Source organism: Wyeomyia smithii, chromosome 3 (genome assembly GCF_029784165.1).
Source record: "Wyeomyia smithii strain HCP4-BCI-WySm-NY-G18 chromosome 3, ASM2978416v1, whole genome shotgun sequence".
Taxonomy (NCBI): Eukaryota; Metazoa; Arthropoda; class Insecta; order Diptera; family Culicidae; genus Wyeomyia; species Wyeomyia smithii.
This window is the reverse complement of record NC_073696.1, coordinates 77,389,873-77,414,920: the sequence shown is the minus strand read 5'-3', so window position 1 is coordinate 77,414,920 and position 25,048 is coordinate 77,389,873. Positions and strand designations below refer to the sequence as shown.

General features: G+C 37.5%; 1 protein-coding gene across 5 annotated transcripts in view; it reads left to right on the top strand.

Annotated features, from left to right (window-relative positions):
* LOC129726824 (protein PALS2) overlaps positions 1–25,048 on the top strand; it is a 78,470-nt gene that overhangs the window by 31,388 nt on the left and 22,034 nt on the right. For 3 of the 5 annotated variants that reach the window (XM_055683948.1, XM_055683949.1, XM_055683955.1), the window contains exon 2: positions 19,453–19,574. In XM_055683948.1, the coding sequence (XP_055539923.1) occupies positions 19,453–19,574 (122 nt within the window). Of the gene's footprint in view, positions 1–2,007; positions 2,320–19,452; positions 19,575–25,048 lie in introns of those variants that run through there. The other 2 variants (XM_055683950.1, XM_055683951.1) reach the window with 2 other exon arrangements.

The following is a 25,048-nucleotide window of genomic DNA, read 5'->3' as shown; positions in this document are numbered from 1 at the left end:
TTAGTTTTTATTCTTGATAAAATATAATGCATGATTTACTGCTTGTACTTATTGTTGGCGCGCTGCTACAACACAACGATGAGAACGGTGTGGGTGTGCTTATTTAGATATTGTCTGCAAATTTTCAAATAACTGTGCAAGGAAAATTTTCTCCGATTTTTATTGTTGTGAGGTTTGGCTCACAGCAAAAATACATACATTTCACGACAGGGTGCCGCCAGATGGTTCAATGGATGACGTGAAATTTCAAACAAAATTATCCCCTGATGATTGTTTTGACCGGCTGGTTAACTAACAATGCATCAGTGATCAAGTAAGTATTGCGTCATGATCGAATTCTAGCTCGACGCGAACCGCACTTACGGTTTCCAACCACCTCGGCTGGTGCGGTTCGTGATGTTTACCTTCACTCAACTGCTTATAAAATCCGTGTTTATTCGGAAAAACTATCATATGACGTCTGTAAATACACTATGTTTTAGTTCACGATTAGTAGTGTACCTTCCTGTGTGTGAAACTGTCTATGTCGTACAACTTGGCACAGATAAATAACAATATACGCTATCTACCGTTAACCCCCTACGATTTCTATTCTCTGAAGTTCGAGGCCGCATTCTTGACATGTAGTAAAGCGTAGGGCGAATTTTGGTTCGTCGGTTCAGGTTAGAGTATTTTGTTGGACTACTCCCGGAAGAGGCCATTTACTGTAACCGGCGAGAAAAAGACACTATGACACCGTAAGATGATAGCCCCATGGTAAAGGTTTTCCGAAAATAAAGCAGTCAACAAATCGAGCGAAACACACGTGGGTGAAGGGAACAGTTTGACTGTTATGGTTAACCCTTCTCAAAAGATTAGTTTGGTTAGGTGTGCATAACGGATGAAGCAAAATTGTTGTTTGTCTATGAAATGTATTATTCTTGGTTTTTAGTTAATGTGTGATATTCCACAATTGATTACCAATATATAATTTTTCTAGTGATTATTATGTTGTTTAACTATACAAAATAACAACATAATGCTCAATTTACTGAGCTGATTAGATTTGCTACACCTTACTCACATTTATGATCAAACACTGAATGAAGAGTGCGCGAGAGCGAGGAAGAATCGAGAGTGAAATATCATCATCCGTTCTACAAAGTGCTCCGCTTTTCGAAAGCGGTTGTAAGGAACGGCTCCCAGAGTCGGAAAAGCCTTGTTTTCCGCCGGCAGAGCTCGACCGGATCGTGGCGGAAAATGCGACGCATCATCAGCCAGCGCCGGCTCAGTCAGTGTTTGGACTTTCCTCGGTAGTACACGCGTCGCTGGTCACTTGTGTTCGCCGTCGGGGCGCCGAGACTGTGCTATAAAGTACCGCGTGACTCGCTACAGTTTCGGCCCGGTAACCGCCCGGACGTCGTTCGGGTCATACTGGGTAGCAACCTGGACGATAGAATTTTTGTTGCTTTTTAATTGAGCTATTCGAGATCGTCAATTTCCACACCGAAAGACGTCAGTGGGTTGGAATACTAACAGTGATTAATGGTTCATTTGAAACTTATTGAAAAATACCTGCCTGCATGTATGTAAGTGTAGCACAAAACCGATTTAATGTCAACGGAATACTTGCTGATGAGCGGTGATTCAGCTTTGTAGGTTTAGTTTAGAGGGTCTTCTCTGCAGACGGAAGTCACTTTTCAAAAACATAATAAATTACCGGTTTTCTTCACTTTCTTTGGACAGACGGACGGCTCATGGTTTGTGTGGTGTATTTTTAGCAGAAAAAAAAAAACAAATCTTTAAATTCAGCTAGTTTCCCACTGCTTCGCATATTTGCCTCATTTTTGTTGCTTTTTGATGTGCGATCGATGAGTGTGGTTTTTTTTGTTTTATTAGCAAGAAGAAGGCGGATACTTGTGCGGTTGACTAGACAAAGTGAAGTCTGCCTCCTTCAAGCCATTGCGTGAGAAGAAACAGGTAGAATTGTTTGTTTGCTTTAGCGTGGTTAATTGTTCGTTTTGTTGTAGTAATAATTTACCAGTGTGAAGTGATCATGAACTGTTTAGTTTGTTTGATTTTATTGATTTATAACCGAGAATGAGAGTGAAAATCGTTCGAATTGAGCGGCGAAGAAGCTGATTTAGTGCGAAATTTCTTTCATTTTGCTTCGAATGATGCTGTGTTAACGAACTCAACGGATATCTGCGGTGACATATCAACTTACGACTTACGGCGATAAAATGGTTCGTTTTAGCAAGAAAGAAAGTGCAGAAAGGCGTGAACTGTTGGCCAGTATGAACTCGATGCAGTACAATAGCTCCAAGCAGATCGACAATGGTAAGCTTTACGATGTAGTACTTAGGTTTATATCTGTTTTCTATCAATACTTTTTGCTAGCTATGTAGGAATTTGAACAGCCAAGTTTTTAGTGCTAATTAATTCTCTTGTTATTACCCACGAAAAAAATGCTTTTCATGTTTCGTGATTTTGCAAGCCAAGTAGTATTTCGTATCTGAAATTAGTAAACATTACTTCTTTAGTCGACCGACATCGAAGAAACAACAGCAATCTATTTTTTGTTTGGGTATTCTACTATACAGAATTTGAAACAAAAACGTTCTGGCATGTTCTAGGAGAAATACAAATGATTTGAGTTGAGGGTTTAACAAAACGAATGAGTAAGGAAAGAAAAGTTTTTCTAACAAAAGTTTGTGCATGTCTATGGAACCTTTTCAACAACAACACGAAAGAGTTTGTGTTGGAAGAACTTTTTTCATTAAGAGTGCCTATTTTTATTCATTCAGAAGAGTTTTGAAAAACTAAATTGTCTGTCTAACTTAAACTAAATAACTCATTTAGAAAAAAAATCACAAAACTACTACTGCTGCTCGTACCCGCTGCAGCTAACGCTGCTGGTACTCGAAGGTATTAACTCTTCAATTAAGTATTTATCTGTCCTCAAAAGGACGATTTGTTGTTCAATTTGATATCGGATATGATGCTGATCGCATTTGTGTGCTATCCCCGAAAATTTGATGACCCACATACTTTCAATGCCAGCATCACAAAACGTTTGTTGGCTAAAAATTGCTCAAAATACGGCAAATTTTTATTGGAGAAAGTGCAGACTAAACGGGTAATACCTAGCACTTCGAACCATTCCTTCCAGCATAAAATGGCTGCTTTTTACCATATGATCCACCGGATGGAATCTTTACCTCTCAGTAATGAAGGAAAGAAAAATGAAATGGAATATATTTTTGAAATTGGTGAGTAGAATGGATATAATAGAAGAACCATTCAAGCTATTTTTAATAAAAAGAAACGAACCCAATACAGGAAATCTTACACTATACTCTCAACGCTAACAGAAGATCGGAAGAGGGTAGTTGTTGAAAATGATGTTAATTTTACTCTTCAACTTCGTAAAAAATTTAGGAAATTTGGGATGGATATTATCTACAGTAGTAGAAATAACCAACTTAAAACAAGATTGGGTTCTACTAAAGACACTATTGACAAATTACATAGGGCAGGTGTTTATAAAGTTGCATGCCCACATTGCACAGTTCACAATGGTCCAGAAACCGAATTTAGGGGGAAATTTGGGTCTAGAGCTCTATAGCAACATTCTAGAGAAAAACTTTCTTGTACAAAGTTGTTACATATGATAATGCGCTCATCGAAAAATCATCAAAAATTAGGGTGACCAACATTTTCGATGCAATCAAGTATTTAACCTTTTTATTTTTGTAGATAGAAGAAAAAATTATTCTTCAATGTTATAGCTCCATTAATTTTAAGTAACTTTGTGAAATAAAGTTTTCCTCTATCTTTGAAAACAACCGATTTATATTGAAAAAACATATTTTACGCTCTAACTTTTTTATTTCTAGTTTCATCTCAAAACTGTCTTTGAACGACTTTTAGAGCTTTTTAAAAGAAACAATTTGCAACGCCACTGTGCAGTGGTCGGAAAAGGCAATATGACGAACTTAATTCTTTTGTGCTTAAACGGTTGATGTTAGCCAAAGACAATGTTCATAAGAATTGTTCACAAAAATATAACGGATATGTTGATAAGAAAGTTTTTTGATCATGGCCTACTATCATAAAAAAATAAAACCTAACTTTTGATACAGCGAAGATACATGAATAATTTCTTCAGCAAAGTTGTAGAACTTTTCAAAATATGAAACTTTGCAGAAGATATTAAATTTCTATGACGTCTATTCACTGAAATACAAAGCACTTTCGCCGTCAACCGCCTCAAATTTAAATCTAGAAAATCTATAACGAGCGTCTTAGCAGAGTGATTGAGATCAATCAAAGAAATAGTTATCGGTTTCCGTTATACTCTACTAAATTTTTTGGAAATAAATATTGAAATTCAGTCCGCAAATATATATTTCGACTGTGACGTACAGTCTTCCTCAGTGCTTATGTGGACTGGTGCCCACATGGACAATTTGGACAATTTAAATGATGGAAACGAAAACTTTGATTGACTAGCATTCTTACTAATACATAAAATTCCGTAAATCTCAAACGAAAAATATTGCAGCTATTCAGGCGCTATTCGGGTGCTGAAATAAATCCCCTGCAAAACAGATGCAAACTGCTTAAAAGGTTCGGGGTGATTGGAATAGGTCCCTCGATAGCGAACTTCAATTGATCATTGTTAAAGTTTGCTAAATCGGTTTTAGAATCAGAAAACAAGTGGAAAGGATAGAGAACAAATCGATATACTCATGTTCGTATTTCACCTTACACATTTCAAGTATTTCGTCTCAATACACAGGCGGCTCCTAAAGCTGCTTAAAATATGTTCCCTACCCTAATTAACAATAAACATTGCTGTTATGTGTTCATTTTACTCACCTTGAATGACTGATGGATGCACCTATCAACAATTAAATATACCTAAGAAGTGTTTTCACTAATTTTGAAAGTATTACGAGTCATCTGTTTCATAAATTCACAAATCATCGTTCGTTAATCAGGTAGTTTGTGCATTTTTGTATAGAAAACTCCAGAAACATGCATACCTAAAACATCACTCTGCTCATTCACTTATGAATTGTCAAGTATCAAAGTTCAACTAGCTTATAGTACAAGGTCTAAGCCTTAAAAAAGTATTTGATGATGTGCACCGGTATGCCTCTTTCTCCCCGATACGCATTTAAATCTGGGAAATAATTTAATGAAAAAACGCTCTAGCTCAGTATAGAACGATTGTAGCAACATGTTGTCTTCGAAAGAAACCTGTGTTTTTATGTTGGTCATATTTGTCTAGAACATTATGTTCTTGAAAAAACAATATTTAAAAGTTATGCTAGAAAAACTAAATTTGAGGAGGTTGACGGCGAAAGTGCTTTGTATTTCAGTGAATAGACGTTATAGAAATTTAATATCTTCTGCAAAGTTTCATATTTTAAAAAGTTCTACAACTTTGCTGAAGAAACTATTCATGTATCTTCGCTGTATCAAAAGTTAGATTTTATATTTTTATGATAGTAGGCCATGATCAAAAAATTTTCTTATCAACATATTCGTTATATTTTTGTGAACAATTCTTATGAACATTGTCTTTGGCTAGCATCAACCGTTTAAGCACAAAGGAATTAAGTTCGTCATATTGCCTTTTCCGACCACTGTGCATTGTGATAAGGTTTACATTGGCCAAACCAAAAAAAATAAAGACATCCGGTTTAAAGAACATTCAGAACTCATAAAGGCTAAAAAAGACTCGGAAAAGGGAATAACTCACCATTTCAGATCCAAAATAGCCGAACATATTTTTCATGAAGATCACCCTATGACTACCGACAATATTAGTCTAGTTCGATCTGTAACATCCCCTTGGAAATTAGATGTCGCAGAAAGTTTGGAAATTTTCAAACAAAACCCAGCTACTCTTCCTAACAGAGATCAAAGTAATCATTTTTCATGGCTTTTCAAATACCTAAAATTCCCCGACAAGGCATGGATCACCAGGCCGCACGTTCCTCTACCTAACTCAAGTTGTTTACGTTCTCTGACTTAAAATTTGTCCAATTCCTTTACCTACTTAGCTATAAAAACTCTAAAGGGTTCGCTATTTCCTCAGCAGTCCATCTAAGCACTGAAGAAGGCGCTATGTAAGCAGTGCGTTTTGAACTGTCCTACAGATCAGACGTTTTTTCGGTTGCTTGTGGACTGGTCTTTGACTGCCTATAGCTTCAAAGTTTGTGTTTTGTCAGTGTGTCTTCTAAAGACTACCTGAAAGTTATTTCCCATCAGTTTTTCTCAAGACTACCTACTTTTGAATTTAACATTTGTTTTAACTTTTTTCGTATCATCTGAAATGGCTGGACGGAAAAAGAAACCTCGCATCGCTGCGGGGAGGAAAAGAGAGGCATCTCTTTCTGACACTTTGAGTGTCTGTAGTGACAATCCTTTTGATATTTTGCCTGAGCAAGAAGCTGGTGAAATGGAAGTTATGAGTAATGAAACTATACAAAATGTCAATTCTTTAAAAAAGGAAAAAGTTCCACCTATTGTGGTAACTATTTCTTCTGAATTCAATATTTTCAAATAGGAACTTTCAACGTTTGTTTCTGACGTTAAAGTTACCTATCAAATTGGTCGTAGAGGCGAATGCCGCTTATTAGCCAACTCTATGAAGGGTCGTAATCGTCTTATTCAGTATATAACTGAAAAGATGTATAAATTTTTTACATATGACACGAAGAGCGCCAAGCCGTTCAAGGTCGTATTGAAAGGTCTCACCAACGATCAAACCGTTGATTAAATCAAACTTACTTTAACAGAATTACTTGGCATAGCCCCTACCCAAGTAATTCTAATGAAACAAAAATCACGAGGCGATAACAGTCAGAGAACTGGAATTTCCCTTGTTAATTATTTAATTCATTTTAACCGCAATGAGGTTAACAACTTAATTTTTTTTGAAAAAGCACATGCTTTGTATAATGTGCGTGTAAAGTGGGAAATTTATAGGAAGTATGGCGGAGGTGAAAAGCATATCACCCAATGCCGTACTTGCCAACGTTATGGCCATGGTTCCAAATTCTGTAACATGGACCAAAAATGTCTTAATTGTGAAGACTCTTCTCACAAAAAGGAAACATGTCCTGTGAAAGAGAGTAAAAATTTTCGCTGTGCGAATTCTAACGGCAACCATATATCAAATTTTTATCAATGCCCAGTCCGTTTAGCAATTGTTAAGGCAAGGCAAGATAAACAAAATTCAATTTCTCAATTAAAACCAACTTCAAAACAAAATTCTCCAAGCGTACCAGAGACGCATAGTTTACCTACTCCTTTGCATACCCGTTTAACTTATGCACAGGTTAAGGTAGTTCGAACATTATACCGCCTAGTGTTGGTAGTTCGAAAATGACCGTTAATATGGGTAAGCAAAACACGCTAGAAAATAATTGTACACCTATTACTCCAGCTAATATTGTTGCCGAAAATATTTTTTCTAATGTCAACTGCCTGGGGCCTATTACGGCAGGTAAACTTTCTTTTTTGCAACAGGCAATGTTCGATCTCATGAACGCCATGTTGCAGGCAAAATCAATGTTTGAAGCCATTCACATAGGCACAAATTTTACTATTAAAATTGTTTCTAATTTAAAATTTAGCAATGATTTTAAATAAAACAATTAAAATATTAAATTGGAATGCTCGCTCATTGAAGGCCAATGAGAATGAGCCTTTTAATTTTTTAACAGTAAATAATGTGCATATTGCAATTATTACTGAAACATTTTTGAAACCTAACATAAAATTAAAATATGATCCCAATTACGTGGTTCATAGATATGATAGGATTCAGGGTTCCGGCGGTGGAGTTGCAATTGTTATTCATCGCCGAATCAAACATAGTGCTCTTCCCCATCTTGAGACGAAAGTTATTGAAACTTTGGGAATTGAAGTTCAAACTGAACTTGGGATTTTATTTATTGCCGCAGCATATTTACCATTTCATTGCACACGCGAGCACAAAAATTATTTTAAAGGTGATTTACAAAAACTCACCAGAAATCGTTCGAAATTTTTTATAATCGGCGATTTTAACGCTAAACATCGTTCATGGAATAATTCTCAAAGTAATTCCAATGGCAAAACTTTATTCAATGATTGTTCTTCAGGATACTATTCTATTTTGTCTCCGAATAGTCCTACATGCTTTTCTTCTGTAAGAAACCCTTCAACAATTGATTTGGTGCTTACAGATCAAAGTCATGTATGTAGTGATTTGATCACACATGCTGACTTTGATTCTGACCATCTTCCAATAACTTTTTCTTTATCACATGAATCAGTTTTAAACCCTATGACCTCTGTTTTTAATTATAACAAGGCTAATTGGGAAAGATACAAAACTCATTTTGAGAGAAATTTCAATAATGAGCTTGATTTGCAAAACGAAGTGAATATTGATTCCGCTTTGGAAGCACTAAAATGTGCAATTGTCGATGCCAGGAATTATTCTGTTCCAAAGGCTCAATTGAAATTTGATTAACCAATAATTGACGAAAATCTTCAACTTCTAATTCGTTTGAAAAATGTCCGCAGACGTCAATATCAACGTTCTCGTGACCCTGTTTTTAAAACTATTTATAAAGATTTACAGAAAGAGATTAAACATAGATTTACTCTCCTGAGAAATCAAAATTTTGAGACTAAAGTTGAAAAATTGAAACCATATTCAAAACCTTTTTGGAAGCTGCCGAAGATTCTTAAGAAACCTTCAAAGCCTATTCCAGTTTCAAAAGATGGTGAACGTTTTCTTGTATCCAATGAACAAAAGGCTCAAAGACTTGCTCAGCAGTTTGAGAGTGTTCATAACTCAAATTTGAATTTTGTGAGTCCAATTGAAAATGAAGTCACACGTCAATTTGATTTAATTTCTTCCCAGAATTTTTAACCTGCAGAAATAATTGAAACTAACTTGAATGAGATTAAATCAATTATAAAAAATTTCAAAAATATGAAAGCACCTGGTGACGATGGAATCTTTAATATACTAATTAAACATCTCCCTGAGAGCACAATGGAATTTTTAGTGAAAATTTTCAATTGCTGCTTCAAAATTGCATATTTTCCCAAATTATGGACTCCAATTTTAAAACCGGATAAGAACCCAGCTGAAGTTTCAAGTTATCGACCAATCAGTTTGCTTTCTTCAATAAGTAAACTGTTTGAGAGAATTATTCTTAACAGAATGATGTCACACATCAACGAAAATTAAATTTTTGCAAATGAACAGTTTGGATTTCGCCATGGGCATTCCACAACTCATCAATTGCTCAGAGTTACTAATATGATACGAGCTAACAAATCTGAAGGTTATTCCACTGGAGCTGCTCTTTTAGACATAGAAAAAGCATTCGACAGTGTTTGGCATAAAGGTTTGATTGCGAAATTGCAAACTTTTAATTTCCCAATTTTCCTAATCAAAATTTTAAAAAAATATCTTACTGATCGAACTCTGCAGGTTGTCTATCAGAATTCAAAATCTGATAGATTTCCTGTCAGAGCAGGTGTACCTCAAGGTTCAGTCTTGGGTCCAGTCCTGTACAACATATTCACTTCAGATCTTCCTGATTTGCCTCCAGGATGCACAAAGTCATTGTTCTGCGATGACAAAAGCATTTCCGTAAAAGGAAAATGTCTTCGTGTCATATGCAGTCGATTGCAGAAAAGTCTAGATATTTTTTCTTCCTACTTGCAAAAGTGGAAAATCTCTCCCAATGCTTCTAAAACTCAAATGATAATTTTTCCGCATAAGCCTAGAGCTTCTTTCCTCAAGCCAAACAAAAATCACGTTGTCAAGATGAATGGGGTTATTTTCAGTTGGTCTGACAAGGTTAAGTACTTGGGACTAATTAACGATAAAAAACTTATTTTCAAAGAGCACATTGAGAGCATACAAGCCAAGTGCATCAAATATACGAGATGTTTATATCCTTTCATTAACAGGAATTCTAAACTTTGTTTAAAGAACAAACTTTTGATTTACAAACAAATTTTTAGACCAGCAATGCTTTATGCTGTACCGATCTGGTCAAGTTGCTGTTCAAAAAGGAAGAAAACGCTCCAAAGGATTCAGAATAAAATTCTGAAAATGATTTTGAAGCGTCCTCCTTGGTTTGGTACACTCGAATTACATAGACTTACTGGTGTTGAACCATTAGAAGCTATGTCAAATAAAATTATTAACAATTTTCGACAAAAATCGTTGCAATCCTCAATTGCTACGATAAGCTCTCTTCATAGCCAATAAGTTAGCAATTAAGTTAGTTGTAAGTTCACTTCCCCTTTTTTGACAAGTAGGTTTAAATCCCTACGAATGATAAGTCCTAATTGCGACAGCAAACAAATCCTAACAATTAAAATTACAAATTTCTAACAGTGTTGAGAAGTCACCATTTGTGATTGGACACACATACTCATTATTTACTAATATTTATCATAAATACTTAAGCTACTAACAAATCCCCCCCTTAAAAAAAAATAAAAAAAGGCGCTATGTAAGCGTTGAAATGCGCATTTACAAGTGATAAGTGAAATTGTTTAATTTAATATCGGATATGATGTAAATTGCATCCTCGTGCGATCACTTACAGTGGCAATAAGGCATTCTTCCGATAAACAGTAGTAGGCTGAAAATTTAACAGCCCATATATGCCAGCATACCAGCATTCGAGACCGTTAGTGTGTCATCAAAATAAGGCGGATTTTCATTAGAGAAAGGCCAGCTAATGTATCTACTACTGATATTGTCCGCTACCGCACAAAGGCAGATTTTTACTAGAGAAAGTGCTTTTGCACCAGCTGGCCCTGTCACTATCGCTGCTGATACCCACAGCCACTGCGGCTGCTACTGCTATCCGCTGCCACTGCCTCTTCTGCTAAGTAAGAACTGTCCTTGTCGCTGTCCAGAACTAATATTGCTAGTTTAGGCAGAAGCAAGCTCTTTAGGCCAAGTAGTATATTCCAGATTTACTAGGTCTATAACTCTGTCGACCGTGCTTTGGAAAGCAAGCTTTAAGCGACCAATCAGAGGACGAAATCTGCGTTTCAATGAGGCTTGACAGTTTTCAATAGTACAATAGTTCGAATGATCAAATTACAATGTTCTGCATTTGGACGGATGCATTGACTAACCAACTAATTAGCATTTGAAATTGAACCTAATTTTCATTTTTTCCGTTTTAGGTTTTCATTTTATATCCCTATGTTACCGAACTTCCTAAGAGACGTACTTCTACGTCAATGAATCTGAAATTATCTACATTTTAAAAATCACTTTTTCTTTTTGGATTTTTTCTGTGTAGTATCTTGAATTCAATTTTTCCAATAGTCTGTGAGACGTATGAGCATTCAGACGCAAAAATAACGTGAAGCAGGCTGAACATAAAATTTTCTTTGTTAGAAAAACGTTTTGACGTGGGGTACACTTTAGAAAATTGCAGATGAAACTCGTCAGGCGGCATCCACAAATTACGTAACGCTCAAGGGGAGGAGGGGGTTATTGTTGAGCGTTACGATTTGTTTTACAGGGGAGGGGGGAGGTGAGATCAGCGTTATGTAACGAAAAATCTCTGGAGAGACTCTCCAAAAATTAGCATTTTTATTGAGCCAATTCTTTCCAGCGTTGCGTAATTTTTATGGGGGTAGGTGTTGGCGTTAAATTGGGTTTTTTGCGTTACGTATTTTATAAAAAGCAAAGCAAAGCCTTGGTGCTACATTCCGATTCGGAACTTGACCTTCTGTTTACTATACACATACTTCGCAGCCAACCGTTAAGTGTACAGGACAATTGCGGGGCTAGCGCTACGATCCTATTGACACTAACAGTCTCTCCCGAGTCAGGACTCGAACCTATGACGACTGGCTTGTTAGGCAAGCATCGTACCTCGAGACCAGCTGGGGAGGCATAACGTATTTTATAAATGTCGCCTGAATACTCCGTCAGATTTAAAACGATAATAATAGCATAACCACATGACAATTTCGTAACACGCGTTATCATTATTATTTCATTGCTCATCAGTGAAAAATGATAAAAAATTTTAAGGACAAATCTACGCGAACAATGAATCAATACTATGCGAGCATGCTTAGCACAGACGACATCAATAGACACCAACCATTCTTCATATCAGTTTCAAAAAAGAAAAAAAATGACAGTGTCTCTCCGTCTTAACAAGTCAATTGGTGTTTACTTCCATGAACTTAGACTAATTTGATGTCGCGAAGGTAAAGGTTTTTCGAAAAGTTTGATACAGCCCTCTTTCTAAAACAACTAATAAAACTGGTGTCTTGAAAAAAAAAAAAAAAAAAACTGGTAAAGGCCACAGTACCGTATAGTACAGGTCGAGCAGGTCTATCATTGCAGCGGTACACGAATTCTATTCGTGTGGGTCCAAGAATAAACTGCAGAGCTGCTGCTGGCAACTGAATTGTCTTTCTAGAAAAATCATTTAGAAAAAATCTGAGATGACCAATTTGTTTTAAAATTACATTCTGTTTTTGATGTTTTTTTTTCATTGTAGAATTTCAAATTTGATTTTTTCCCTATTTCAACATCAAGTTGAGACAATTCCTCGAATGTCATCCCCTGACAACTTTTCTCTGTCTCTCGATATAAAAAAGACGTTTAAGAACTTCAGACCTTTTCAAATGTTAGTTCGATAAACTCAAAAATAAAGTATGTCATGTTATTTATGACACCCCGAAAGTTTAATTAGACTTTTGGTCAAGTTGATCCGGTATCGGTCTTCTGTGCAGTGTGGCTTTGCTAAGATCTCTCTATTTGTCAATAAATGGCGCCAGCAGTAAAGGATGGTCGATTTTAGCAAATCTAAAACGTAATGAACCCAGCTGAGACATATAGTAAACAAACCGCTTCGACATGTTAGTGATGTTAATGTGGCGTCGTAGTTGTACGAAAATCAGCCGTTTACGAGACCTGTTTCTTTTCTTACTTCATTAAAAGAAAACGGTGGCTGAAGCGCATGGAGTGTTAAAAATAGTTTACGAAAATGCTGCTCAAGGTGAAACAGGTGATTCCGTCGCTTTTTAGATGTTTTTTTTTCGACATTGACGATCGTCCGCGTTGAGACAGGTCAAAACCCTTCAAAAACGCTGAGTAGGAGGAATTGGTCAATAAGGATCCATGCCGAACGCAGCAACAGTTTGCTTCGGTATTAGTAGTTACCCGCCAAGCGTATTCCAAGCGATTGAATGCTTCGGGAATGATTCATAAACAACTTGGGCACCTCATGATTTGAAGCTAATAAACATTGAGCGTCGTTTTTCGGCTGTGAAGTGGCGAGTGATGAAAAATCGATTCATTACATGAACTCGAAGAAAATGAAGGCATGGGGACTGTCCAATCATGCTTTTATGTCGTCGGCTCGGCCGAATAAACACGCTGCGAAGGGTATGCTTTGTAAAGGGTGATTTTTTTGCTATTTGGTTTTTCGTGTATTCAGATTTGACAGTTCACGCGGGAATTCTAACAGCTGTCAAAGTCTAATGTACTCAGTTTGGTTTGCCATTTCACCATGAACAGACTTACGCCTTAACAACGCTTACAAATAATCGAATTTTATTACCAAAATTCGTCCTATGTGAAAAATGTTTTTCGCGCATTCCGACCATTTTATGGTCGTCATAATCGACCTACTGAGCAAGCTATTCAAGCTATTGTGACGAAATTTCAAACCAGTTTTACTCTGTTGGACATAAACCCACCAACACGTATACATAGAGTGCGTTCAGAAGAAAATATTGCTGCCGTATCAGCCAGTGTAGTGGAAGACCGGGAAATGTCAATTCGACGCCGTTCGCAGCAATTGGGCTTGTGTTATTCGACTACATGGAAGATTTTACGAAAGGATTTTGGTGTAAAGCCTTACAAAATACAGCTCGTATAAGAATTGAAGCCCAACGACTTGCCGCAGCATCGAATTTTCGGTGAATGGGCCTTAGAACAACTTGCCGAAAATCCACTTTTTACCGAAAAATTGTGTTCAGTGACAAAGCTCTTTTCTGGTTAAATGGGTATGTTAATGAGCAAAATGGCCGCATTTGGATCGAAGAGCAACCAGAGGCAATTCAAGAACCGCCAATGCACCCAGAAAAATGCACCCGGAAAAATGCACGGTTTGGTGCGGTTTACACGCTGGAGGCATCATTGGTCCGTACTTCTTCAAAGATGATCAAAATCGCAACGTTACGGTCAATGGCGCTCGCTATCGCGCGATGATTTCTGATTTTTCTGCCGGAAATGGAAGAGCTGGATCTTGTTGACATGTGGTTTCAGCAAGACGGCGCAACGTGCCACACATCGCGCGGAATGAGTTCGGTGAGCAATTCTTCTCACGAAATGGACCGGTCAATTGGCCGCCTAGATCATGCGATTTAACACCACTAGATTATTTTTTGTGGGGTTACGTTAAGTCTCTCGTCTATGCGGATAAACCAACAACAATTCCAGCCTTGGAAGACAACATTACACGCGTTATCCAGGAGATACTAGCCGAAATGCTCGAAAAAATGACCCAAAATTGGACTTTTTGTATGGACCATTTAAAACGTAGCCGTGGCCAACATTTGAATGAAATTATCTTTAAATAGTAAATGGCATAAACCAATTTATCGGCTCAAATAAAGATTTCATACAGTTTTGTAATTTTTATGCGTCTTTTTTAGAAAGAAAAACCAAATTCTTAAAAAATCACCCTTTATTTAATGCTACCGGGTCGGTGTTATTTATTGTGAGCAGTAACAGTATTGACTCAAACGGATGCGATAGAGCCGAGCACTGCGCGAAAAACGATCACAAAGAGCACGAAAACGTTATTCGCCTCTATGACAACGCTCGGCCTCATACTGCCAATATCATTGAAACATACATAGAAAAACTCAAACTACCTCACTTCCTCACCCGTCATATTCCCCGGATATTGCACCGTCAGACTATTGCTCGTTTCGTTCGATGACACATGGTCTGGCTGATCTGCAATTCTGCTTCGCGTATTAACGCCATCGGTTTATTATTTCTTGTATTCGCTGTGTTCAAAACAGACAAGGTTGTTAATCGGAAAACACTCTTTTCCAACAGAAGTAGAATCCGTTGAAGAGACTAAAGAGTAGTAATTAATACATGATTACGTTATTAATAATACGCCCCCTAAAACGAATGCTCGTAAATACTAACGTTATATAGTTCTACGCCAGTCTCTCACGTGCCAAAATTAGTCATTTGTCATGGCTAAACTACGAAATGATTAATCTGACATTGATACACTGGCAACTCCACTAACACACTATTTTTGAACACTATTAAAACATATTCGGTTTTCTTTCTAAAATGTGTTATACAGCTTTAAATATAGCTTGTCTTTCAAAATATTATTGTCACTTTCGCTCGGCCAGTGGCAAAGACAATTATGTTATTGTGAAACCATGTTTTCTGCAGCATACAATGTACGTAAAACGGTTCTGAGAACAGTTCCATAGTCCTTAGAAACACAATTATGATCTGAGCAGCCGGAGAAAGGTGATGATGATAACTGAACATCATCCAGTTCCGATTCCCGTGTCCTCTCATCGCCTCGTAAATGCGCTCGTCAGTGTTACTGGGGCTATAAACATCAATCATGTTTATGATGACACTAATCTTTTTCTAGCCACCCACCCTCATAGATTATCGTTGCCGCCGGTAGTTGATGTGGAAGTGTGCACTCCATTTCGTTTGTCTGTTCGACTCGCACGTCTTCTCCGCAACGTTATTACCTTCGGCTGCAGCAGACATAAGTTATATCACACCATCGAACCTGTTAATTTAGCGGAAGCTGAAAGAAAAAATAAACGAAATTGATTCAAATTGTTTAAAGAAACGTTCTGCCGGAGGCAGTCTTCCTAGTCAGATCGGAAGAATACTTCCGTGATTTCACTTATTTATTTCTAGCGTTAAACGTAAACGTAAGGGTGCTATAAACGTAAACGGCATCATATCTTCGCTTAATGGCTACTTTTTATTTTATTATAAACAATTTGCTATCCCCAATAAACCTTTCATGTGCAGCCGATGCCTATCGTTGTACTTTCCCAATTTATCTCGCATAGAGTGATCGCTTCGAGTCGAGCGGAGTGTAAGATGATATTTCGCGTAAATGTTGGGTCTTATAAATATCGGTTTCGGTTTTCCTCTTTGGTCGCATTGAAATGATGTTCTCTGATGAGCTGTAAAGATTTGAAAATTGATTGTTACTTCCTATCTTATGAAGAAAGCGTATGTGTTGATCTCGAATTGCGGTTTGTTAGTTATTGTTTGAATACATAACGGTTGAGTCGAGCGGGGGCCTAGTGTGGTTGGTAACGTCTCCGCCAACCACGCTCGACGCCTGGGTTCGAATCCCACCGCCGACATAGGTGTCGATTGTTGTGAGGTGGCGTGATCCACTCACAACCAACCCAACTGGTCTAGATTCAATCCTAGCCGACACCGGGAGATTTTCTGAGGCGAAAAATCTCTGGGGTCACGCCTTCCATCGCATGAGGAAGTAAAGCCGTTGGCGCCGGTCCGTTAATAAACGGGTCGTGAGTTAGGGTCCTGGGTGTGGAGTCGCCTCCCTGAGCGTCGGTGATTGGCCACAACAGTGGCGAAACTAGACCGACGGAAAATAAGCGAGAATAAAAAAAAAAAAAATAACGGTTGAGTATGGCACGATCTAGGAAAACCAAACTGGCGCCTTGTGATATGTTCATTCGAAGTTTTCACATCATAAACTAATACAAAAACACTAGAAAGTTGAAGAACTTTCAACTAAATGCGTATCTGTTTGTTGTTTGAGAACTTAGTACTTTTTAGGTAACTTTTTCAATAAATTTGCTTAGTAACTATACAGTATGGTACTCACTAAATGGCTACTTTTAATAACGAACTTGTGAAAATTGAAGGAACCACTGTTCATTTGGTCATGGTATAATCAACCCGATTATTGTCGATTGACCAGTTTAAAGTGGCTTCGGCCGCACTTTTCTTCATCCTGGACTTTTTACCACTGCACTAGGAAAAAAATATAGGCTACGATTCAAAGTCCCATTTCTCTCTTTGATGGGCTTCCATTAGTTTCTTTAGTAGAATAATAAGTAAAAATATCTTTTATCATTATTGCAACATCGAAGAAAATTTTAAATGTTATTGTCTGGAGTTCCGAACTGCTAGTGTTAATTACGCCATCGATATATGGTAAACAACTATGCAGCTGAAAGACAAAATTATTTTCTATTTAGCTGGAAATCAAATCCATGCTGATTGTTGTTATAGTATCAATGTGATACAGCTTGAAATTTTGTTACGGGTATTCACGATCTCGACAGTTTATACTCTAATTTTGTAGAACGAATTGAGTTAAAAACATAATGCACTAAGCACTTGGTTGCACAAGAATAATGAAAAGCAGATCTATCTCATAAAACAGTAATCGGCCGCATTAAGACCGTTTGGCTGTTTACTTGTAAAATTCCGTTTGTTCGCTTGTTACCATGAACTTTTGGAGTGGAGAAATCGGTTAAAGATGTGGGAAAATCGTAAGTTTTTTCTTTCCCTAATAACACAATAACTTTCTACCGACGCTGTTTTTAAGCTTAAGGGGTAATATACCTTTTTGCTCGAGAAAAAAAAGGAAAGTGTGGAATTTTTTTTGAGCGTGTAGTACGTTTTTTGCATAACAGTAGTAATTTTCTAAAAGTTCAGGTAATAAATACCAAAAAAAAACACGTTTTTTTTTATTCTCGCTTATTTACCGTCGGTCTAGTTCCGCCACTGTAATTGTGCCAATCACCGACGCCCGGGAAGGCGACTCCACCCAGGACCCTAACTCACGACCCGTGGATCAACGGACCGGCGCCAACGGCTTTACTTCCTCATGCGATAGAAGGCGTGATCCCAGAGATTTTTCGCCTCAGAAAATCTACCGGTGTCGGCTAGGATTGAATCTAGACCAGTTGGGTTGGTTGTGAGTGGATCACGCCACCTCACAACAATCGACACCTATGTCAGCGGTGGGAATCGAACCCAGGCGTCGAGCGTGGTTGGCGGCGACGTTACCAACCACGCTAGGCCCGCGCTATAAAAAAAACACGTTTGTTCATAAGAAATACCATAAAAATTTGTGAAAATGTTCTCAAGAAGTTGTTAAGACCATGCAATAAAAAAATTCGACTTCATGCAAACTAAAAAGGTATATAACCCTTCAAGTCAAAAAACGTCGTGGTGGCAAGTACTCGTTTTTTATGTGAAGAAAAAAAGTACTCGTTTTGACATGTTTGTTCAAGAACCACCGTGACCATTTAAATATTTTTAATTTTTGTATTTTTTTAAAACACATCATTTATGTAAGCTAATCTACACTCAAGTTGTGTAGGTTACGACAATTGAGACCTTATGAAATCGTAATTAATGAGCTTACAAAGCAAAACAGTCAGATAAACATTTTTTTGTATCTGTATGGTTAGCTGCACTGCCAGCTAACAGTAATCGTTGTACAGTATACAGTACTCGTTGTAAGCTTGAAATTTATAAAACATAACTGCAGTAACGCTACGAGCTCGTTTTCGTGGCAACGAGGGACAGTGGAATCGGAACTGAAAGGTACCAAATTATCACCTATTTTTTTACTTCGACCATAATTGTTTTCCCAGAGACTGCGAAACTGATGTAAGAGAGGCTTCATCCAAACTACGCCGTAATCAAACTTACTCAGAAAAAGCGAACTGTGACTTTTGGTTTAAAAATATTATGTCATCCGTTGTCTTTCAGAGATGGCTGAACAGTTTGAATGCTGTTTATTGCAGTAAGTGCGTAAATGAAATCGTCTAAAATGTGTTATTTTCCAGAATCGCGTAAAAAGGCGTTTATTTGGTAATTTGCATAAATGATTTTGTGAAGAATTACGCAAAAAATGCCTTAGTGTACTCTAAATTAAATGAAATTCGTATATTTTTGTTGTTTTTCACAAACTTTATTACGCTATCAGCAAGAACTTGAATTCCTTTTTTATTCGTTTGATTTTTTTTGAGATTTGACTGAAGTGTTTCATTGTATTTTTTTTTTAATCACACAACATTTATTCGACACGGCACAATACAGATTAATGTTTTACGGATCCAACTATTTGTATTTTTTTTACTGACGCTATACATATTATAATGCCTAAGTTGATTACGGTTTACATTCCTTTAGCAGAATGTAAATTTGAAAGTCATGTTTTTCATCGAACATCTTTCTGTTGATCACTTTCTAAGCAACAAAACATTGAATCTGGAAACTTATTATTTTAGGGTTTGGGCTGTTAACATTATTGTACACGAAAATTATAATCTAATTGTTATGAGAAATATTAATAACTTTTATGTGTTTATTTTATTTTACAGCTGCTTTTCAACATGTCCGGGAAAATTTGGACGATCTCGATGGAAAAGCAGAAGCAAACGAGACGGATTTGGTATTCCTACAGGGAATACTGGAAAATCCGGCAGTTACTCAAGTGATCAAGGTATGAATTTTTTCGATGTCGTTAAACAACAAAAAACCTTTTTCCGTCAGCCATTTCATAAAGTGTAGAAAGGGAAAACAGCACGACAGCACAAACAGAAGCAAGACACGGCAAATATTTGTTGAATGATTTATACACCATTCCTATGTGACCACTTGAAAATGCAATGTGTGTCTCGGCTCAACCCGGCACTGGCTATTTGAAGTGACGACCAAAGTCGTGTCAGAGTATGAAGTCTTTGAATGACAAGACTTGTATTATTTTGTAACAGGGTACATACAGAGTTTGGCAGTACTTCGCCATCACTTGAAACCTACTCAAATTTCTAGAGCATCCTCTGACGAAAATAGCCGCCTCGAATCGATAACACGTGTTCAAGTAATACCCCCGAACCGGTAAGCGCAAAAGAGCGGAAAGTTGTTTGTTTTCTGCCACTAATTGGAACTTAACTCTCGCCGTCTCGGTACCTATTAGGTCGGGACGCACTCATAAATTGACCGACTAAATTAGACTAGTGACATATTTAGGAGGAACCGACACACACACCCGACGCAACGGACGCTTCCTCCATTAGCGGTTGCCCCTTCCCCGTGTTAGGTTGGGCTAGGTTATTTTCCCCGTCACGTCATTCAGAGCTGATCAACTATATGTAGTTATAAATGGGTTACGCTGAATCACTCAGTGCGAATGTTTTTATTTTGTCTCTCGAGCGGGGCACACACTCTGCCACAGCGACAGCCATAATTAAATCAGATTGTTTTCAATTGATTTAGTCCACTTGGTTGGTTCAGGGCAGGGCCGCACGAGTGCACCGTTAAACAGCGAATATCTTCACGACTCATGGTCCACAATAGCAATGGCGGTGAGTGAGATATATTGGAATGGTTAATAATTTTATTACCAACAATTAAACCTCTTGAACTCTGCTAATTCCGATTAAGAGAAGGCAATTTTGCGGGATAAAAAAATGGTCATTCGAAAAAGAAATGATACAGTGACGCAGATGCTCTCGCTTAAAGCACGTTTTAAAAGAGATTGCCGAGCTGGAGTGACAGTCAATCTGGCGTGGAATAGAACATTGAGAAGGTTTGGCTTCGTGTTGGAGGAGAAGTTGGGTGTATCTCGTTAGCAGTTGGCAATCAAAACAGTGCTAAGATCACATCAGTTGGATGATATCACGTCGCTTCTATCAGGAGCTTTTTTGGTGGCGTTGGGTATTTGTAGTTCGAGTCGTTTGTGTGATTTCGTGTTAGTAGGGAAAAAGAATGTAGAAAAGACAGTTAATTTGTTCTAAACTAACTAAAAGAAATCATACTTGAGCCACTTTTCGCGCGGTTTTAAGCAGTTTCCACACGATTTTTGGAATGTGGCAAATAATGTGTTTGAAATTTATTTGTGTCAATGTTTTCTAAGATATTTGAAAATTTATCGCTAATATTCTTAATTTATAGCGTTTACTTCTGAAATCTCAAAAAAGACGTTTTAGGCGCAATTGAATTGTTGGTTAGATTTCGACATGATAATCTAAGAAATTAACCTTTTAATTAGCAGGCAATTTTCTCGTTTTATACTGTTTAAGATACCTTCCTAACGCTCTGGACCAGTCGATAATCCGGCCTACAGAAAACAATATGATAGTGAAAAAGTGAATTATTTTTTCTGCAGTGTAAATTTAAACCAAAATGTAATCTTGTTATACAAAAGATTCTTTACTGCTAGGTGGCAGGAAATGTACTTTTGCAAAATAAAACAATAAGCTTTAGTTCAATCGAAGTCGCTCAATAGTAGCATCATAAGCAGGTAATCGACAAAATTGTTTGTTGGGAAAAATACACTGCGTAAATGGACCAAATATATTTTGCCCTAAAGCTAAACCAAGTTGCCGAGATTATTATAGATTATAGCTTTTCAATCATTTCCGTGAATTTTGGTGCCCCTATGTAGAAGTGCGTTAAAAGGCCACAGAGTAATTACTTGTCGGGTTTGCCGCTTCTACGTTTGCTCACGGGGATAATCATTAAAGTCTTTGAAGAAGTTATTTTTGCTAGAGACACCAAAATTCACAAGAATGGTTAAAAAGCTATAACCTATCATTTCTTTTTCAGTTTGAGCTGTTAGTTTGAGCGTTAGGGAAACTTTTTTTCTTTAAGAGTGCCCACAATGATTTGTTCAGAAGAATTTTAGGCAACTGAATTGTTTAGTTAATTTTTTTTGACAATCTGAGATGACAAGTTTCTTTAAAATCTCTTTTTGTTTTCAAATTGTTTTTTTAGTGTAAAATCTCAGTTTTTTCAATATTTGTCTATTAAAGTCTAGATACTTTTCTCAAAGTTATTTTATGACAACTTTTTTTTATTTATTGTTTTGTTCAGATACATGATTTATGAAAAAAAAAAACTTTAGTGTTGCAGCAAACGGCTCTAACCTCTATAATTAAAACTAAAAATTAGACGACAGGCAGAGTTATGAAAAGGGACCGGTTATTCCATCATCTGACAATAAAATGAGTTGAAGTGAAAGCTGCCGCTACTGCTGCTTCCCATTGTCTCTACTGCTGCTACCCACTACTGTTTAGTTAAGAGCGTCCTTGCGGCCATCCACTAGTAAACTGGTTGGTTTGAGCATAAGTAGACTACACTGGTTTCTTTTTTACGTGATTTTTTTCCACACGATTTTTTTACATATGGCGGATAATTTAATCATAACGATGCGACCTTTTTTTACAGGATTTGTGTAAAATTACGCGATTCTTTTTTTGCGCGGACGCATCAATCGCGTTAAAAGAGAACCCAGTGTATTATACAGCTCAAAAGTGCATTCCTGGTTTACTAGATATATTGTTCTGTCGACCGTGTTAGGGAAAGCGAGCATGAAACGACCATCAGATCAATCGAATGCTCGTACGTTTGCTCGTACATTTTTCTTGACATTGCTCATAGGATCTTAGGCGAGTTTTAGCCCATCTTCCTTACACAATTTTTCTTAGTTTTTTCCTGCCTTTCTTCAGCTTCTTCTTCATTATCGCCCAAAACTTTTCGATCCGACGAAGTTCTGATAAATCTGGCGGGTTAGCCTATTTCGAGACCACATTAACGCCCTTCGCTTCGTACCAATCTATTAAAGGTTTGGCGTAATAGCACGAGGTGGGATGCGGCCAGAACAGCGTGGAACCACGGTAAGAGCGAAGGAGGGCAGCAAGTACTTCTGCAAGCATTCTTCACGATAAATCTACCCGTTTTTGGTGCCGGTTGTATCGAACGGCTTGCTGTACCGTCCGCACTCACAGATCGCCTTCCACAACAAGTACTTCTTCGCGAATTTGTCCGTCTTTCTCTTCCGGAACTTTTCCGGAACCTAAATGCGGAACGTACCGACAAAATACTCGAGGCCGGGGATTTGTTGGGCGTACGCCATTTTACCACCGTGTTTTGTTTGTAAGCCCGGTTTGGCCTTCCTGACCTTAAAAACCCGTAGCCCAGCCCGCTTCATTCTCTGCTGGTCGAACCACTTCGACAAATTGACCTCTTTGGCCACTTCTCGGGGGGAAAGGTTTGGGTTCTTCTTTAAGTACTGCCTTATCTTTCGCGCCTTCTCTGGGTATTCCGCTTTCGGTTTCACATTCACCACGCGGGACACGGAAATGGTGGATGGAAAAATGGTGGATGGGTGGAAGAAATGGTGGAAAAGTCTCAGAAATCGATTGGTAGGTGTCTGATCTACGTAAAATGTCAGCAGATAAACCTATTTTAGTATTGTAGGGGAATTGGGGCAAAATCGACATTTTGCTGACATTTTACGTTGATCAGACACCTACCATTCGATTTCTGATATTTTTTTACTCGAAATAAGATATAATTTGACTACCACATTAAGATATTAGCGAATTACCATTAATGCTCAGAAATAATCGATATTATTTTGCTTTGTGAAATATATTAAAACCATGCCAAAACCGGGTTCGTAGAATCACCGTTTTGAGCTCAGTTTTTGTCCGATTTAAGATCTGTTTTTTTTTTCAAAAGATGGGTAAAAGGATGCTAATATGTGGACAAACTCTTAGAATTTTGATATTTGGCCTCAAAACAAAATGGCGTCGAAAAAACCACAAAAATTAGCGGTTTTCTCAAAAATTCAAAATGGCGCCATTGTTGCCCCTTAAGTTGAAATGTGTTCAAACTCAGGGAATTATTATTTTCGCATCAAACTTCGTCAAAAAACCATACATAGTAGCCAAGGCAAAAAAATTGTTGCACTGTGTAATCAAATTACAGTTTTTTGCATTTGGGCGGATGCATAGATGACTTTCCCTTCGATTGCTGCAAAAACGAAAGAAATCCATTGAAAACTAACCGACTTATTAGCACTTGAAATTGGACACATTTTTCTCTTTTTCCGTTTCTAGATTTTCATTCTACATCCTTATGTGAGCCGTTGAGAGCAAAAGTGGTACATGTGCCTTTAGGTAAATTTTTCAGGAGACGCGATAAACGAAAACATCCGATCAGTAAATTATTTTCAACAATTTTTTCCAACATAACTGCACTAAATCATTGCTGGAAAGGTTTCAAAAGACGATCTGGTTGAGAAACTTACACAAACTTCAATGAAAAAACATATACCAATTTTGTTCTATGGCAAAAATAATGACAACCAGAAAGCGTTGAGAGCAAAAGTGGTACATGTCCATTCCAAGCATGAAGGATGCATTATAGTTCGCTAATATTAGGACATAGAACATTCATGTCTTCAGCAGAGTTATCCAAGTGATTGAGTACTATAGGATGATGATCTGTTTGTTAAGGAATTCTGTCACTTCGTGGCGCTAGTGTATATGTATTTGGTAACAGAAGAAATTTTACATAATCTAGATCGACTGGGGACAATAAAAAGGAAAACACCCTGGTATCTTTAGGATTGTTATTTGGCCGATTATAACTACACGATGGACCCAGGTTCAACTTTCGGTAGACTCCCGGTTGCCCTCCGGATCCAGAAATACCATAGAAGAGCAAAACTGAAAATTGTTTCGGCTATAACTTTGGTATCAGTTATCAGATCTCGGATTTTCTTTGATATTATGGTATATTATTGCGTCCTGCAATTTGTACAAAAAACCTAAAAAGTGAATAAATGGCACATGTATCACTTTTGCTCTCAACGACTCATGTAGCCAAACTAGTTGAGAGACCTAGTTCTATGTCAAAAAAGCAAAGTTGCTAAGGGTAGTAAGGCCTACATACCGATAAAGTTTCATTGAATTTTAAGAGGGTGCTACCAATTGAGTTGGCCTGAATTCCTTCAAGAATGGAAGTGTTGGTCAGCCAATCAGAAGAGGTTGTAATCGGATAGAGCGGTTCTTTTACTTTCTCGATATATAGCGGGGAAGGTAGAACGTCAAGCGTTGCCGCCCGAAAAAGTCACTTTGTCGTAAATTTTTTAGTAATGTGCCCGTTTTCCTTTTAACGCTTTTTTTC